Consider the following 18,429-nt stretch of genomic DNA (forward strand, 5'->3'; position numbering starts at 1 on the left):
CTGTTGGGTCATCTGCAAATGTTGTAATGTCTTCAAAAAGTTTAAATGTAATTGTGCGACTTTGAATCCGTCTAGGAAAGTCAAAATACATTATGGTACTGACATTTATCTCTAGCAACGGATATTCAACAACGCTCATGTAATTGAGGTCCATCAAGGACCGTCGATGTGTATTCATGTAAAAAATAAAATAAATTATGAAAGGTAATCATGGTCAACCGAGGTCCATCAGTGTGGCGATGTGTATTCATGTAAAAAAATAAAATAAAATACAAAAGGATAATCGAGGTTTAACAAATGTTATCAAGGTCTAGTGAGGCGTATTCATGATAAAACTAAAAGAAAATACAAAAGCATCATCGAGGTATAGCAAGGTGTATTCATGTAAAAAAAATAACAAAATACATAAAGGTCCATCGAGGACCTTATTCTTCCTTAATCCTAACAATGCCATCGAGGCTCGGCAAGGCCTATTGAGGTCCATCGAGATGAATCATTAAAATTTCGAGAAAAAAACCATATCCTAATACAAGAAAAACCAAGAACACAAATATAGCAACAAATCTGTTCGAAATATGATAATAAGTATTAAAAAAACAACACCCATCACAACATTTAACACCCTATGTACTTAACCATTGATTTTGTACTCCAATACTAAGCTTTGGACAATTTCGACGAGTTGAGTGGAGAAGAAGAAGGTCGGGAGGGACGGTGTGTGGTGCACTGCATAGTTGAGCTGGTGGGTGGAGGAGCCGCCATGGGGTAGAGGGAATTGGTTTAGCGTTGAGAGTGAAGAAAGAGAGGAGTTATGATAAGGGTATTTTATGAAATTTTGGAAACAATAGCAATTTTTTTGTTATATTAATAAAAGAGAGGAATTATTTTAATTATAACACTACTTCATGCATATAATGAGAAACTTCCCATTATAATTGATGATGGATTATATAAGATCATGTTTTGATAGTAAGATTGGATCATTTTTATCATGTGAATTTATTATGAAACTGGAGAAGATATTGAAAAATTAATCCAACATCTTAAATAATCCCCTAATCTCATTGAAAAAGTTAAAGGAAATTGTATCTTATCCAATTCTCAATTTCATGTACTTCAATAGTAAGAATTTTAAGATAAACACTATAATACTTTTCATGCAATATTTAATATTTGTCAAAATATCATATCATTCTTGGAGCTTGTCGAGGGGGCAAGGAAGGTGCTGAGAAGAGAGTTTATACGAGTCAAATTGGAACCAGTCAACACGTTCCCTGCCCATATGCGTTTTCATTTGTGTTCTTGATAAAAGGGGCTTCAGTTAAAGTATGGACCAGAAATGGGGTCATTTTGTAGACTGCAAAATTGAAAAGACACTTTTAATTGTAATTTGCATACAGGCCAACAGAGTACTCAGTTTTTACTTTCCTTGAGAACACTGCAAGTAGAGAGGAAACATGTTATTGACAAAGGATTGAAATGGGAATGGTGCAGAGCCAATGTTTTTTTTTTTTTTCCGTAAAAAGAGCAAGAGTGTCACATACAACAATGATGTAAAGCGATTTCCCTATACATAAAATTTTCTTTTCCCAATCGAATGGACTGCGAAATCACAAAAAATCCAGCTATTTACAAATTGACAATTAAAAACTCCCTCAAAAGCAAAGAGCCTATTTGATGACACCCACCAAATAAAAAAAATCCCAGTTCTTAAGAGATATTAACTTGCTTCAAAAATATAAGTGGGCAAAAAATTATGTACTGTTTTACCTATTTTATTGAATAGGATCGAGTACAAACTGACTCAAGTGCCTCGGTAAATAAGGAAGAAAAGCTGGTCAGTGCTTGGAACACTCCTGGCAAACCCGTTTGAAGATTGTTTAGAGTCATGGCCCTTGTTACCTCCGCTGCCTTGGAATGCCTCATCATCTCATCTTCAACTCGTCTCTGGCAAGCTGCAAGTTCTGTCTTTTTCTCAGCAAGCGGGTCCCGAGCATCCAAGACTAATCCGTTTTCTGGCCCAGAGTCGGGCATCCCAATACCAACCATGGAGTATGACTGATAGAATCTCCTCTCCAAGTTTCGGATAGATGATGCCTTCTTCTCGAGCTCCTTTGATGCACTTTCAGTGCGTTTTCTTACCTTGAGCTCTTCACTTTGCTTGGCGGATATCACATGGACAACATTGATAAAGCTCTTGATGGCCTCAGATGCCACTGTGTCTGGAACGCGATCAAGTGCAAGCTTCCATTCATCACAGAAGACATACACATCGGAGGGCTCCCTGTTGCCATTGACATTGTCATTGTCAACAGGAGTAAGAGTGAGCTTGAACCATCCATGAAGTGACCTAACAAAGTCCCGTTGGAACTTTATTAAGCGGCAAAAGCTGGAATGCCATGAAGAGACGGCTGATTCGAGGTCACGAGTTGCCTGCCGGTGTAGCTCAGAAGTTGATTCACCCTTCAACGTTCTGTTCACAAGGCCACGAACTTGTTGCACAATATTATTTTGAATTTCATGGTACTGGTGCATTGATCTCCACATATACATAAACCTACATTCAATACATGAGGAGAAATATACATTAGAAAAGTGCTAACATTCGTAACCTGTCATGAAGAGACCACATGAATCTTTGTCCATAACACCAATTCACCATGGCCAAAGCTTTGAGGACTAAATACAGATAGGCAATCAGAAGTCCTTGTAATACCAATTCAGAAATGTTATTGCTTGTTAGATAGTCCATATGCAGTAGGCTGAAAGAGAAAGATTTCATCACTGATTTTACTTCAAAAACATTACTGTTGTTTATTTCCTTGATGATTTATTGTTAGTGTTCCTCGTTCAGGCAATGATACCTTAGTACCCGAGCCCTACTGAATAGCTGGAAGGCAATAAAGGCCTGTGGACCCACTGGTGAAGATAAAAGAGGGAAAAAGAAACATCTCTCAGTCTTTTCGTATTATGTGAATATAAATAATTGAAGGGCAATTACACATTTTGAAAGCCAATTCAAACTGGTTTGTCAGGAATCATCTCACTACTACCATCATACCCTTTCCTTTCTTCTTTTGCTTCACTAGAATTTCCTTTAACTAAATAGCCTGACGTAAATACTAATAACAAATATAATAAAAATTTACAAATATACATATAAAATTAAATTAAATTAAAAAATGTAAAAAAAGGTTTCAACAAGTGTTGTGAGTAACAGCAATGCCAATGATGATCAAAATGATGTGATGATGATTTCCTTGACTAACTCACATCTATTGAACAAGAAATAATTCTAGACCCCTAGAGAAAGACAATAGTGGGTGGGCCACATGGCAATGAAGTCCAACACACCTAACTCCACATACAATAACTTTTGGGGTCCTGAATGGATCTGGAGATAAGTGAAACATAACCACCAAAAAGCCAGATACTGGGCCACCATTTAGTATTAAGAAATAGCTAGCAACTGGACAATCCAGTACAACTAAGGCACATGTGCTTCCAGAGGGGACGAAGCAAGTGGTACCATAGCAGCTATCAATAATGAGTTTCATCTACCAAGTCAATGCACGTTGTATTTTGCATTGTGAATGAGAGAATTCAAACCAGTACAAATGCAAAGCGTATCTACTCTAAATGTATATATAGCAACCAGAGTATCAATCCTCAAAGCTTCCACTTTGAGCTATCCTATTGAGGATGCACTAGCAATTCACATTTTCAACACAGTTTAGTAGCACATTTAACATTATGGCTACAAGTGACATCAAGTTGATTGACTACACTTCACAACAAGACAAATCGAATATGAGAAATGAAAAGAAAAGAAAAAAGGAATTTTTTTGAAGTTCAATCAAAATTTCATGTTAGTTTTCAGGTGAAGTTAAAATGGTTAGTGGACAATTTAAAATCATCAAACTGGTCAAGAAACGCCAATGCCGTCACATGACTTACATATCCCATGAATATGTCTGGGCTCAGGAGTCTTTCGACTAAGATATTTTGTGCATATTAAATCACATGTTCTAACCAAACTTAATTAGATGGCGTCAGTTCACAGCCCTCAACAATCCATAGTTGGTTAAAATCAAGTGAGTCGATACTTACCCGTGACAGAGTTCAACGAGCTGGGGAACCAGGTCAGAGTCTCTGAGACCAATGATGGCAGTTGAGGTTGTAGAAACGGCCTGAGATGTGACTATAATAAGTGACTGCAGCTTCTTTAAGGAAGTTTTGGTCTTGTCTAGCTTAATTTCATCTTCTCCTTTGTACTCCTGACTTTGTAGCAATGACAACTTCTTTTCATGCTCAATCTTGACAGTTTCTCTTGCCTAATTTCAATACAAATTTATCACAAAACAGTTCCAACATATAGAATGAATAACATTTAAAGAAGAGATCTACAAGACAAATTTCTCTAAAAGTTAACACAATTTATCAAAAGATTCAAAGTAGTCCACAGAAAAAAGATAATTGAACCCAACCATGTTCATATTCTTCCACATGGAAAATATCCTTGCCACATGGAATGTGGTCAAGGGTATATCAGTCAATAAACACCGGGGTAGAAAATTACGAAATTAGCATAAAGCCAACATGGAATAATTAAACACCATAAAAGATGCTACTTCTTCGTAATACAAACCGTCCAATTTACAGCAAGACCCAGACAGACAGGCCCAGCAGTGTACTGGACCCCACCATTTGAGCAGGGACTAAAATGTCAATTGCTTAAGTTTTTAACTTTTGAGAATAGTCAAATACTGCTGTGGAGTAACGCTATCCACCACCGTCCAGACTCCATACCAGTCAGTCTATATTACTCATTACACTGGTCTGACCCCATTGCCTTAATAAAACTAATTAATTTTTTATTTTTGACATGTAATTAAATTAAATTAATACCTTCACTTCCTCGTAAAGCTTCTTTTCCCAAGCCAAGAGCCGGTCCAAAGTGGAGCAAAGGCTTTTTGGACCGCCCGGTTGTTCGAGTGAGGTGGCGTCGAGCCTATACCTGACAGCCAGGGGCGGTTTTGAGGTCCAGCTCGAGCTCAAGGTACTGAGTACACTGCTCGAGTGATAAACCGTCTCTGTTTTTGAAAAATAAATAATTACATACATCATCGAAAGCCGAACTCATAATTTTGGACCAGTATGAACTAGAAAAGAAGAAAATTGCTAAAAACAAGCAATCAGAACGAAACTTAACGCAATTGAGTGAAAATGACGACACCCAATAAGCAAAAATCCCATTCACACTTACTTTTAAGCTGCTTAAAACTCCGATCAAGCTGAGCCCTCCCAGTCTCGAGCATTTCCGAAACCTGGTCTCCTGCCGCCGCGGCATTCTCAAAATTCTCTTTAATAGCCTCCACGATTTCCTTAAGATCCTTGTGCCTCACCACCATTTTCATGTCCGATATCTCCCTGTAGTTCGCCGACGAGTGCTCCGTCATCCTCTCGGACTTGCTGGTACTGGCCGCGTACTTGGGTGGCGGTGGAGGCTGAGCAGGAGCAGGTGCAGCACTCACCGACTCCGCCCGAGTCGACGATCCGAAATTCGAGTGCACACCCATCTCGGATCTCGAATCCCTATCGTCATCTTCATCCTCAGACGAGCTCGTTGTGCTGTAATGGTCGCCCCACTCGCTGCACTGGACCTCTTCCCTCTCCGTCTCGGTAAAGTCGTGCTTCTGGTGATGAAGGTGGTCTTGTTGACCCTTCGGGTGAAAAAAATCGTACTCCGATCTTTCGGTCTCTGTCTCCGTTTCCATTCCCAATTCGGAATCACCTTCATCATCGTTGTCGTGATTAGACTGCTTCTCGTGTTGGAACTGCTTCGGCTCGGCCCGCCGCTGATTGAAGAATTCAGAATCGGGCGGTGAAGGAGGATAGAAGTTTTCCCAGTTCCAAATCGATGATGCCTGAGATGGAGTACTGGTATAGGTCGAGTTGGCCTGGAAAGCTGTGGGAAACCCAGTCGTGAAATTGGACTTCTGGCTCTGAGGGGAAGACGACGGGCTCGACTCCGACAGAATGTGGGGAAGCTTCGGCTGTTGCTGTTTGCGGCGGCGCTGGAGGTGGTGGCTCCGGGATGAAGCAGCCGAAGAGGCGAGAGACGAGGAAGAATGTATGTGGGGTAGCTTAGAGCTGGCTATGGTGGGAGAATGAGCTGGAAACGGAGAAAATGGCGGCGGTGGAGGTTGGCGTAGCGACGGGGAGGGAGATAGAACTCGTGGCGACATGGGTTTGACGGAGGGAGGCGGTGGATATTTCTGGCACTGCTGCGGCGGAGGGTGGAGGAAGACGGCGGGGGTCTGGTCAGAAACGGCCAGGGGTTCATAGGCGGCGAAGTGAGTGAGTGCAGAGCCGGTGACGCGGAGGGAGCGGCAGTAGTCGGCGTGAGCAGCAGCCAAGTGGTGGCGAGCGTGGACGGCTTCTTTCATGAGGCGGCGCCGGTCCTTGCACCGCCTCACCATGTCTTCATTGTCGAGCTTCGAGGCCGCACAACCCATCAATAACAATTGGGTCGCTCAGACCCAAAAACCCAGCAAGACAAAGAACAGGAGAGAAACCCCTCGGTGGTTTCCGAGGTATGGCGTGGCGCGCTTTCGGTGGTGGTGGTGGTGGTGGAGATGGTTGCGCCTTGCTTTTGGGCTCTTATAGTAGGTGTGAGTGTGAAATAGAAATTGAGAATAGAAAAATAAGAGAGTGAAACACTGAGACTGGACAGTGTGTGAGTGCTTTTTGGTTTTTTCTTACCCATCTACATTGGTTTTTTCTATTATTGTATTATTAATTTGCTAGTTCCTGGGTCATTGTCATAACTAATAGAACTATTTTCTTTTCTTTTTCTTTTTCTTTTTTACATTGGTTTAGTCTTTTTTTTCTATTGTATTTAAAAGAGAGAGATAAACACAGACAAACTTAATTTTATAATAGATTCATGTAAGATTATAGTGTAAGAGAGTAGGTAATAAATCTGGTGACTTAATAGAAAGGAAGGGGGGCTTTGTTCTGATTATATTATTAATTTAATAAATTTTGGGATTACCCTAATAAAATTTACTTGTGTGCTTCATAACATAAGGCTGTTTTTTGTTTTTGTTAGACTTAAATAGATGTATGAAATGAAGAGGGTCGAGTCTGAGCCCTGTGGCTGTGTCTGTGGATCTTCTTTTCGGCCAATTGTGTGGTCCCACTTGTTTTCATTTATCTACTCTATCTTCACTCAGTCTCTTCTCTTTCAGATCGCCGGAATATAGAGATCGGCGGACTATATGCTGACCACTTTTGTCACTATGGAGGCTCTTCTATTTTTCTACATAAATTTGATATATATATATATAGAAATATTTTAGTTAGTAATTAAAAAAAAAAAAAAAAATTGAGTGTTTTCAGTACATGGATAAGTTGTACCTTGATTTTTGTTTGATTTTTGTTACATGATAGTGTATAATGTAGTTATCGGGATCTCCTACACATTTTCAGGAAATTTTGGATAATTTAGGATGCCAAAATCAGGATTCAAATAGCATGTTGCATGCACGTATAAATATTGAAACAAGCACGAGTGCAACAACCTGTTTGAATCTTGATTTCGGCACCATCACTTATTTAGAATTTCTTAAAAATTTGTGGGAGGTCTCATGTAACTATATTATACACCGTCATATAAAAAATTAGACTCTTAGCTTATTCATGTATCAAAAATACTAAAAATACCTAGAGATAGTGATTAAAAATAATCACTATTATAATGGCACCCTATATATATATCGAACTATGACTTATACATTATCATCACCCTTGATATTTTCGTACTGTTAAAAATTCTCTTGAATTATTCACGAGTGTCATAAAATGGGACTTTCGTCTATCATTTTGTCACGAAACTATATGTGGCCTTAAAATAAGCTTATGTGGTCATCCATGTCATTGTCTAAACATCTCTAACGCCCTGGATAGCCAAGACCGATACACTGTGTACTTATAAAGGTACAAGACTTGCTAATCAAGCCATTAATTTGAAAACGTGTCATTAAACATGTATGAGCTAGGGTTAAAAAGGTTTTGGTCTCAAAAGACTCATTTTATATAATTAAACTGTTATATATACGGGATCCCAACAGAAACAGAGTTAAAAGTTGATTTACAGACTTCCAAAAAGAAACATAAACAAAGGTTAGCCATACTAAGGCAAAATAGACATTCTCTGGGTTTTGCGTCCCTGCCTAAACCTCAACCGTGGCGACTGAGCAGCTGGCTATGTACATTCCGCTCGCAGAGCTCTCCAATCAAGGATGATCAAGCTTACCCTTGCCTTTACCTGCACCACGTAGCACCCGTGAGCCAAGGCCCAGCAAGAAAACATGAAATGCAACACAATCAAGTATATCAGACAGTAAAATTCACCAAACATGAACTCTCATCAAATAATCCACATTAATACCACTCAGCATATATTCAGAGTTATGGATGCAATCAAACACTTATAACATTTATATCACATAATAATCAGGGCCGACAACTTAGGCCGCACCCTCTATTTATCCCACTGACTCCGGTCCGCTTAAACCGAGCTCAGTGCATATTAAGTTGTCCTCGGCTACCAGTGGCCGAGCCGCGGCCTGTGCGCTAGTGTAACCCTTGGCACCCTTAGGCCATTGGTTCACTAAATAGCTTGCATGGCATAATACCATCTTTTCAAGCATTCACATTAGGGAACCCTTAGTCCCATCACATATATTCAACCAGGTGCAGTTTTCTTACCTTTGACCTTTGCAATAATTACTTACGAGCAACACTCCTCAAGCACAATCCGTTCCCAAGCCTAAGCTTTTATCACCTAGTCACAACCAAAGTATAAGGTTCCATTAATATCCAAATATAGGTTTTCAGGTTCAAAACTAACTTCCGGGAAATCGAATCTCGCCAAGCATGGTGGCGAAAACGATCCCGAGCATTCTAGACCACATTCCCATGCCTAAAATCCCTAAAAGTTTAAGTGCACAACCAAGGGCTACGGCCCTTGAAGCTTAGCTGCGGCCCTACCCTCGAAACAGAACCAAAGCTACCCCTGAAGGAGGACACGCGCCGCGGCCCTTGCCTTGGGCGCCGCGGCGCTCACCTTTGGCCGAGCCCTCTTGGCACATCTTCATCCTAGGGCCGCAACGCTCTAGAACAGAGCCGCGGCCCTTCCCTTTGAACCCAGAATTCCCACCATTTCTAGGCTTGAAACCTTAGCCAAAATCACCCTTAAGCTCCCTACTTCAACACCCAACAATCCCAACACTTTTAGCATGACTTAAACAACAAAATTCCACAGAAAACCCAGCCTAACACACTCTAAAATTCTCTTTTCAATTTCTGAAACTCAAGAGCTATAAACACTCAAACCAGTCATTCAAACTCAAATTAAAACTTCTAAATCATGAATTGAGACTTACCTCTTTTGCTGAACCACTTCACCAAGTCAAAACCAAGCTAATTCCCAAGCTTTCCTCCTTAATTCTATCTTTAAACATCAAAACCATATTTACCTCAAACCCCAACCAAAACCCAGAATTTCTAACCACAGAAAAGGAAATTAAGTGCTTACCTTAGCCCTGATTTAGTTCTTGATTAATTCTTGAGCTAAGCCTCCAAATCCCTACCTCAATTCTCAGAAATTCCCAGCTTGATTCACTAAATTATCAATGGTTTCCTCTTTGTGTTTCCTTGAATGAGAGAGAAGAGAGAAGGGCTGAGAAAGAGTCGGTCTAATATTTATGTCTATCTATTCCTTTAGTCTAACCTTATCCCGTTAAGTAAATCCTGAGGTTCGGGGTGCCGGAAACGTCCCCGAGGGCAAAATGGTAAAATTCCCCAATATTCCCGCCTAGACTTCCTAACCTCAAATATATCTCCATATATTTATTTTCATAACCCGATAGTCTAAATAACTACCCAATACCTGAAATACCCTTGACTTATCCAAAGTCAGCTGTTAAGCCCTGTTGTGACTTTTCCCCGCTAACTAGCCTTAGGATCACCTCGAGTCGTGCTCTACAGACCTACCCACATAATAATGTGGTTCTCACATTGTACGCCCTGGTTTTCCCGCGGGCTGATTAGCAAGCCGAGCTGCTGACTAATCGTAGTTATCTCATGAACTCCCCCAAGACCGGAGCTTCTGTCGTTAGCTCGAGGAAGCCCAAAGGGCTCGCCACCATTGTCCAAGACTGGAGCAGGCCCCCTGAAGGCCGAAGGTCGAGTCCAGTATGCAGCTCGCGGTACGAGCTGGATATGGAGCTATGACCCCTTGAGAAGTAAACACACGCAAGGTAAACGTGCATATATCAGGCATCACGTGTCTGATATCCCCCTGACTTCTCGGACACGCAGCAGGAACGTGCGTGATTCAGACACCCACGATTGGGTTGGGCCGTGCGGCCCATTACTTCCTTACCTATTGATTTGACCACACTTATGTGTCAGGTTTAGGAATTAATCATGAATGTCACAGAATTTATATGACAAGTAAGAAGGTCACGGGATGACCTCCCTACCAACTTCCAGGTGCCTTCTCCTATAAATATGGAGACCCTGGGAGTTGATAGAGGTTGGAAAAATAATCTCTTGTAAGAAATACTTTGTAACCAAATACTCAGTATAGATCAATAATATTGACTAGTGGAGTAGAAGGATTTTTAACCTTCGAACCACTTAAAAACCGTGTCTTGAGTCACCCTTTTGGTTCTCTAAGATCATATATCAATTTCGGTTCACATTTAGCACTAATCATTTTTCTCTCCTTCTCTTAATTACCTGTTGGCGAAGAACCGCGTCAACACACATATATCATATGTATATCATATTATCATCAACTATCATTCAAACATTATTAATCATAAAATCATGCATTTAAATCAATATATTCATGCAAACCATATCTTTCCAATTATTCCCTCCCGGCACGCTAATCAAGGCATTTAAGCCTCATTAGCAAATTTGGGGTCGTTACAACATCCATATTATTTATTAATGCTTATGTGGCATTAAAAAAACAATTAATTGAAATAAAAAATTAATTTAAATTTTAAAATTAAAAATAAATAAATAAAATTAGATATAGTGATGTTCATCTCCAAACTCACATTTTTTATCTTCCAACAAAATTAAAGTAAAACAAAAACGAGAACAACATTTTAAAAAACATAGCTCAGATATATTTATACTGATGTTCTTCCAAAATGAATCGGGAACTCAGATGTACCATCTTCTTTCATCCAAAATTAAACCCCATAAACTTGTAAAATTGGCCCAAAATTATGAACACAAAATCAACTCAGACTATATCTAATAAACCCATCAAACACATAAACATTCATTTGAAATGAATATACATAGTCACACCTAAAATTAAAAAATCATAACTTAAAATCAACACAAAACTACAACCAAAGCAAACCAAAATCACAAATCTAACTCAATATGGCATATGTACATCACCATTAGCCAAGCCATCTATGCCTGCAAACACCAATGGAGATCCCAACCGCGTCTTCCCCAGCCCAGATTAAAGAACAATCTATGAATAAACTCAACCCATTACACAAATCAAAGATATCTTGTCTTCGATTAATTCCCGAGTCTCTTCTATCCAGCTCGTTCCCATTGCTGACACATGCAGCCCCCGACCCCTCCGTCAAGCAACTCTCATCCCTGACCTCGACCCATTAATTCAAAACCATCCCTTCTTAGAAATCAAATCGAGCCTTCCCACAGCCCATCATCGCCGACTTTACCAAGTTGAAAGAGCCATCGTTCCCAATTGCCTTGTCAACGCCAGCCACACCTGAGAAAAGGAGAAGAGGAAGATTAGGGTTAATTTTTAATTTGATTTTTTTTTATCAGTGATTTAAAAAAAAAATGGTATCGGTATTTCAGAATGTGTTTATTAATTAGATTAGTTTTAAGTTTTAATTTATTTATATTATGATTAAGATTTATTTTAAATTACACACGTGACCTTAACGTGGCCAATAAACATGAACAAGTAAATAACATGTCAGCATTTTGTTAGCCGCATTGGAAGGAATTGGACGGAAGTCTCACTTTACAATACATTGAATAGTTTGGGGGAATTTTGAATGACTCAAAAAAATCAAGAGGCACGATAATGTATAGGTCATCGTTCGAATGAAAAAAAATCATAAATGACCAATATATAAATATGGGAAAGTCTGCAATAGGGTATGTTTTTTACCTTATCAATACGACACTATTTTGTTTTGGCATGTGGATAAGTTATGACTACGATTTTTTTTATATAGCGAACCTCTATCACGTTTTTGAGAAAATCAAGATAATTTATTGTACCAAAAACTGGGTTCCGAATTTTTTATCATATTGATACAACATTATTCAGACTTTTTATTGAAATGTTATTTTTGGCATTGTAAATTATTCAGAATTTCCCAAAAACTGGTGGGATGCCTGCTATAACTACTGTTATCCCTCAAAAATCCAGAGATGATGTGGTGAATGAGAAAGTGGCATGCGCCATCACAAATCATGGAAAAACGACGAAGTATTGAAAAAAGACCGAAGAGCAAAAAAGATAGGTCCAAGACCTATAGAAAGTCAATCAGGCCTAAACCCCCTAGGGGTGGTCGGCCTGGCATTGGCCCCCTAGGGTGGTTGGCCTAAGCAGGCCCAAGAACCCCTTGGGGTAGTCGGCCCACCCTATCCTTTATAGGGTGGACGACCTACACTCCCAAAGACACTTCACTAGGTAAAACCCACGCTCGTTTAAACTGAGATCAACAGGCCTAGCACCCAAAGGACCAACGGATCTAGCACCCCAGCTCTAAAGGGTCGTCGAGCCTAGCACCTAAGTCTCATAAACCAATCAAGACTTATCATTTTCTCAAAGGTCTCAATCGTGCATTATCAACCACGATCCAAAGAATACAACATGAAGACCCATAATCTCATAATCATGGGAGGGTGGACACGTATCTCCACTCCCAACGATCGTCTACCAAACCATGATCCCTACTCTTACTGATCATGTAACAGCCCCTGGGTACTATAAATAAAGGACCCAGGGCTTCCTTTCAAGGGATCTCTTTTTCTAGACTTTTTGGGTCGATCTTTTGGACGAACTTGTGAAGAGTGAACTCTGAGTTGATCTTTGTAATTGTCTATCAAGCAATTCAATACTAAAGAATAAGTGGATTAGGTTATTATTGTTCAGAAGAACAAGGCTGAACCACTATAAATTCATGTGTGTTTTTGTTTAGATATTTGTACTTTGTTGTATATTAGATTCATTCCGTTCAAAAGGTGTCGTATATTTTACATACGACCGTTGGCCAATTTCACAAGTCAATAAATAACATATACGTCATTATATAAAAAATTTGGGTTATAAGCCCAAGCTAATGAAGCCCTTGGGGTGGTCGACCCATGATGGAAACCCTAGGGTGCTCAACCCATGGTAGGATATGTAAGCCTAGAAGTCGCATAAGACAAGGGAAATGCAAGGGAAACCCTAGAGGTGGTCGACCCATGATGGAAACCCTAGGGATGGTAGGCCCATGATGGAATTTACATCCCTGGAAATCACCTATGCATGTATGTGAAACCCTGAAAATCGCCCAACCCTAATGTTTATAAGCCTGGAAATCGCCAGACCAAGGGAACTTAAGAGTGGTTGGTCTAGGGTTTTTGTAACACATTGGATAACCAAGACTGTTGCACTGTGTATTTGAAATAGTGCAAGACTTGCTAATCAAGTCAATTGAATAAAAATGTGATCCTAAAGTCATAATCAAGTTAGGGTTAAAAGATTTTAATCATAAACGGTTAGTTTTCATTAAAATAGATGTTTGGCACATAGGATCCCAAAAATAGGGTTTAAAAGTAAATTTACAAGCTGTCAAAAGTTATATACAATCAGAGGCCACTCTAATGGAAAAATACACATTTTAGGTTTCTGTCCCTGTACAATCCCTCGGCCATGGCAAACGAGCAGCTGACAATGTACACCTCACCCCCAGAGCTCTCCAACTCATGGTTGATCCATCTTACCCTTGCCTTTACCGGCACCACGTAGCACCTGTGAGACGAGGCCCAACAAGAAAACCATAACAGCATAACATAATTAATGATGATAATCACATAACTCACAAGACAATTAACTAGATATTCAACAATCCATAGCATCAAGCTAACAATAATAAACATCTATATTCAACAGTTTATTTCAATCAATACTCAATACTAAGGGTTGATGCCCTTAGGTCACACCCTCTGTTTAACCCACTGACTCCGGCTTGCTTAGGTTGAGTCCAGTGTTTATCTAGCTGACCCCAGCTCACAGTGGCCAAGTCGCGTCCTATGCGCAAATTGTCATCCCCGACACTCTTAGGTCGTTCATTTCATGCTCACATGGCATTATCACAATTATACATCATATGTATTCAAATACAGGGAATCTCAGTCCCAACATAGCCACACAAGGGTGCAGTTTTCTTACCTTTAATTCTGGACGGAGATAATGGAATGGTCTCGAGCACGATCCTTAGTCCCGAGCCTTGGCGACAAACCTAGTCACATTGTCCAATGGGTAATTGTTAACTTCCAATCCAAATAAATACTTATGAGGCACAAACTAGCCTCCGGGACCTCAATTTCTACTAAACTGGATAGTAGAAATTGTCTCGAGCGCCTAGGTTCGAACCCCTGAGCCTTACCAATTCTAGAAATAATTCTAAGGCTAAAATCCCCAGGCAAGTCGCGACTTGGCTTAGTGTGTCGCAACTTGCCCCCAAGTCAAAGAGAAGGGACCTAGGCCAAAGGGGAGGCGGGCCGCGACTTGGCCTAGTGGGTTGTGGTGCGCCCCCATCTCAGAGAGCAACCCAGGCCAAACAAGCCACACGCATTGCGGCGCCCCAGGGTTGGGTCGCGGCGCAGCCCCCTCAAGCTCAAAAAAATCTGGGTTTTCTCCAACCCTTTTCCAGCAAAGAACTACAAGGTTTCAAAGCCTATCACACTCCCACTTCCAACTAAATCACCAGGGCAAAACCAAGACTCTAACCATAAATTATAAGCTCACATAAACACAGAAGCTCTACTCAAACTTCCAGCAATTTATCAACTAACTTATACCCAAGAACCTAGAATTAACACATGTTCCAAGCTTCAAAACTACTCAGCTCTAACTCCACCCTATTGAACTAAGTTCTTCAACAAATTAAAAGATTAGAGCTTACCTCAACAGTGGTTGAATCCTCCCAAGTTCCAGCTTTAATTCCTAGCTTAATCACCTCCAATTTTCTTCAAAGAATCCAGCTTCAAGCCTAAGCTTCTGCCCTTTTTTTTCCTTCCTTAGCTTCAAGGTACATGAGAGAGTGAGAGAGGAAATAAAACTGTGAGACAGAGATGAGAGGGTTTGAGATGTTTCTACTTTCCTCTGCCTTAATTCTATGTGATTTCTGAGCAAATCCTTTGATAATTCAGAAGACTATTTTTCCCTTCTAGGTTTACTAATCCTTAAGTTGTCCCTAGGGGTAAAATGACCATTCTCCCCCTGTTCCCGCTAATTCCTTAAATGTTCCTACCATCTACCAATTAAACCCTTCATCCAATTAATTACCAATTATTTACTCAGTATCTAATAATTCCCAAGATATTTTTCTTAATTCCCAAAAATACCCCAAGCTTTTCCCAAGCCAGGTATTAATCCCCACTATGACTATTTCACCAATCCGCTCACTAGGACCGTCTCGAGCCATATGCTGCAAATATATCCACATAATAATGTGGTCTCAACAATTTATCACATATAATCACATTTATGCCCACAACGAGCCAAAATTACAAATATGCCCTTATAAGTTATAAAGGGCCCACATGCATATCTAATACTCACAAACATGCATGTCACATAGTCATATAATCATATTAATCATGCAAGCCACATAATCATGCATTAAACCATTAAATCACACATATACCAATTATGCCCTCTCGACACGCTAATCAAAGCCCTTAAGCCTTATTAGCAAGTTTGGGTCGTTACAGTTTTACAAGCCTGAAAATTGCCAGGCTAGTGAATCTCAAAGAGTGGTCGGCCTAGGTCAGAGTTTTACAAGCGTGAAATCGTCTATGTTAGGGTTTGGAACCCTGGAATTCGTCCAAGCTAGGGAAATCATAGGGTGATCGCCCTATAAGCATCTAAACCCTAAGCATCACGCAAAAAGAGGCAAGGAACAAGCCAATTTTTTATTAAGAACATTTTTTGATTCAAACAAGTCAATTATTTTTTATCAAAATAAAAACAAAACAAGGAGATCCAGACAAATTCCTCAAAGATTCAAAGTATTTCTTCTAAATCTACACACATTTAAATTAAATGATGTAAAGATTAGGAGAAAATACTTACCCAGGTGAAGATCTGAGTTTGATGAAGAATTGAAGAAATCACGCTTGGAGAACCCTACAGCTTAGGCGCACATAACAAAGAACTGAGAAGTGAATACCCTACTTATAGCCTCTCAGGCTAACCATATATTTTTAGGTATTCAAAATCCTTGAAAAATATCTAGTATTGTTAAAAATTCAAAATTCCTTGAAAAATATTTTGTATTTTTTGGAATTAACATCTTTGAAAAATATATTATATTTTTAGGACTTCAAAATTCCTTGAAAAATATATTATACTTTTAAGAATTCAAAATTCCTTGAAAAATATATTATGTTTTTAGGATTTTATAATTTCCTTGAAAAATATATTAGATTTTTAGGAAATTAATTTTCCTTGAAAAATATAATTATTTTTAGGAATTACAATTATTCTTGAAAAATTCGTGCTGAGCAACTTATCGATTGTTAATAAAAGTATTATGTAATGTCCTGAGGGACTTTGCTGTTAAAGTACTGCTACGATATGTATCTCGGGCCAGATCAAGTTTACCGTGATGTTGAACACATCACGATAAACTTGGGGGCCAAATGTTATCCCTCAAAAATCCAGAGATGACGCGGTGAATGAGAAAGCGACACGTGGCATCACAAATCAGGGAAAAACAACGAAGTATTGAAAAAAGATCGCGATGAGAAAAACAGATAGGTCCAAGACCTATAGAAAGTCAACCAGGCCTAAACCCCCTAGTGGTGGTCAGCCTGGTATTGGCCCCCTAGGGTGGTCGGCCTGACCCCAACCCCTAGGGTGGTCGGCCCACCCTATCCTTCATATGGTGGATGTCCTACACTCCCAAAGACACTTCACTAGGTAAAAATCACGCTCGTTCAAATTGAGATCAACATGTCTAGCACCCAGAGGACCAACGGGTCTAGCACCCATGCTCTAAAGGGTCGTCGAGCCTAGCACCTAAGTCTCATAAACCAATCAAGACTTATCATTTTCTCGAAGGTCTCAATCGTGCATTATCAACCATGATCCAGAGAAGACAACGGGAAGACCCACGATCTCATAATCATGGGAGGGTGGACACATATCTCCACTCCCAATGATCGTGTACCAAACCACGATCCCAACTCTTATTGATCATGTAACAACCCCTGGGTACTATAAATAAAGGACCCAGGGCTTCCTTTCAAGGGATCTCTTTTTCTGGACTTTTTGGATCGATCTTTTGGACGAACTTGTGAAGAGTGAACTCTGAGTTGATCTTTGTAATTGTCTATCAAGCAATTCAATACTAAAGAATAAGTGGATTAGGTTATTACTGTTCAGAAGAACAGGGATGGACCACTATAAATTATTGTGTGTTTTTGTTTAGATATTTGTACTCTGTCGTATATTAGATTCATTCCGTTCAAAATGTGTCGTATATTGTACATACAACTGTTGGCAAATTTCACAGGTCAACAACTACCATATACGTCATTATATGAAAAATTTGGGTTATAATTTCTTCAAGTGTCGAAAATAGAAAACGCTCATACCTGCCTAAGAAGCTCCATAATATATATACTATGTAAAAGCAACGTGCAATACATGTTTACTTAGTTTTATTTAGAATATGTATTAATGTATTTTTATTATGTTTTTTCAATTGTCATATAAATTTTAAATAAATGAACAATGATATATATTATAAAAGAATGACATCAACATATTAAAACAAACAAACCAAAATATTGTCCAATATATATATATAAAGATATGGTGCATTGTAGTTTTAAAATTAAATATATTTTTTGTCTAATTTTCTTTTGGAAAAGATAACTATGAATTTTAATATAATAAAACATTAAAAAATTCTAAATTAAAACTATGAATTTAAAAAGTTTATTTACTCAAATTTTAATTATTTAATTTAAAAAATGTTAAACCGACAAAAATTTATATATAAAAATATATATTATTTAATTAATGGCTAGAGCAATTAAAATAAGTAATTTCTCATT

General features: G+C 39.1%; 1 protein-coding gene across 2 annotated transcripts; it reads right to left on the reverse strand.

The window, feature by feature from the left end:
- Nucleotides 1–211: 211 nt before the first annotated feature.
- LOC133777549 (nitrate regulatory gene2 protein) lies at nt 212–6,780 on the reverse strand. 2 transcript variants are annotated; one of them, XM_062217215.1, is made up of 5 exons: nt 5,267–6,780; nt 4,909–5,093; nt 4,111–4,334; nt 1,771–2,557; nt 212–1,357 (listed from the first exon to the last, which is right to left on the reverse strand). In XM_062217215.1, exons 1-4 carry the CDS (start codon nt 6,516–6,518, stop codon nt 1,771–1,773), a joined length of 2,448 nt encoding a protein of 815 aa, XP_062073199.1. In that variant the 5' UTR covers nt 6,519–6,780; the 3' UTR covers nt 212–1,357. The 2 variants fall into 2 exon arrangements, with proteins under 2 accessions (XP_062073199.1, XP_062073198.1); XM_062217214.1 differs by having other exon boundaries at nt 212–1,438.
- Between the last annotated feature and the right edge of the window lie 11,649 nt (nt 6,781–18,429).

This window comes from Humulus lupulus, chromosome 5 (genome assembly GCF_963169125.1).
Source record: "Humulus lupulus chromosome 5, drHumLupu1.1, whole genome shotgun sequence".
Classification (NCBI taxonomy): Eukaryota; Viridiplantae; Streptophyta; class Magnoliopsida; order Rosales; family Cannabaceae; genus Humulus; species Humulus lupulus.

Coding starts and splice junctions, on each gene's coding strand:
- LOC133777549 (XM_062217215.1), bottom strand. CDS start 6,518: ATGGGTTGTGCGGCCTCGAAGCTCGACAATGAAGACATGGTGAGGCGG. Junction 5,094..5,266: donor GAGTTTTAAGCAGCTTAAAA/GTAAGTGTGAAT, acceptor TTTCAAAAACAG/AGACGGTTTATCACTCGAGC. Junction 2,558..4,110: donor CTCGTTGAACTCTGTCACGG/GTAAGTATCGAC, acceptor TATTGAATGTAG/GTTTATGTATATGTGGAGAT.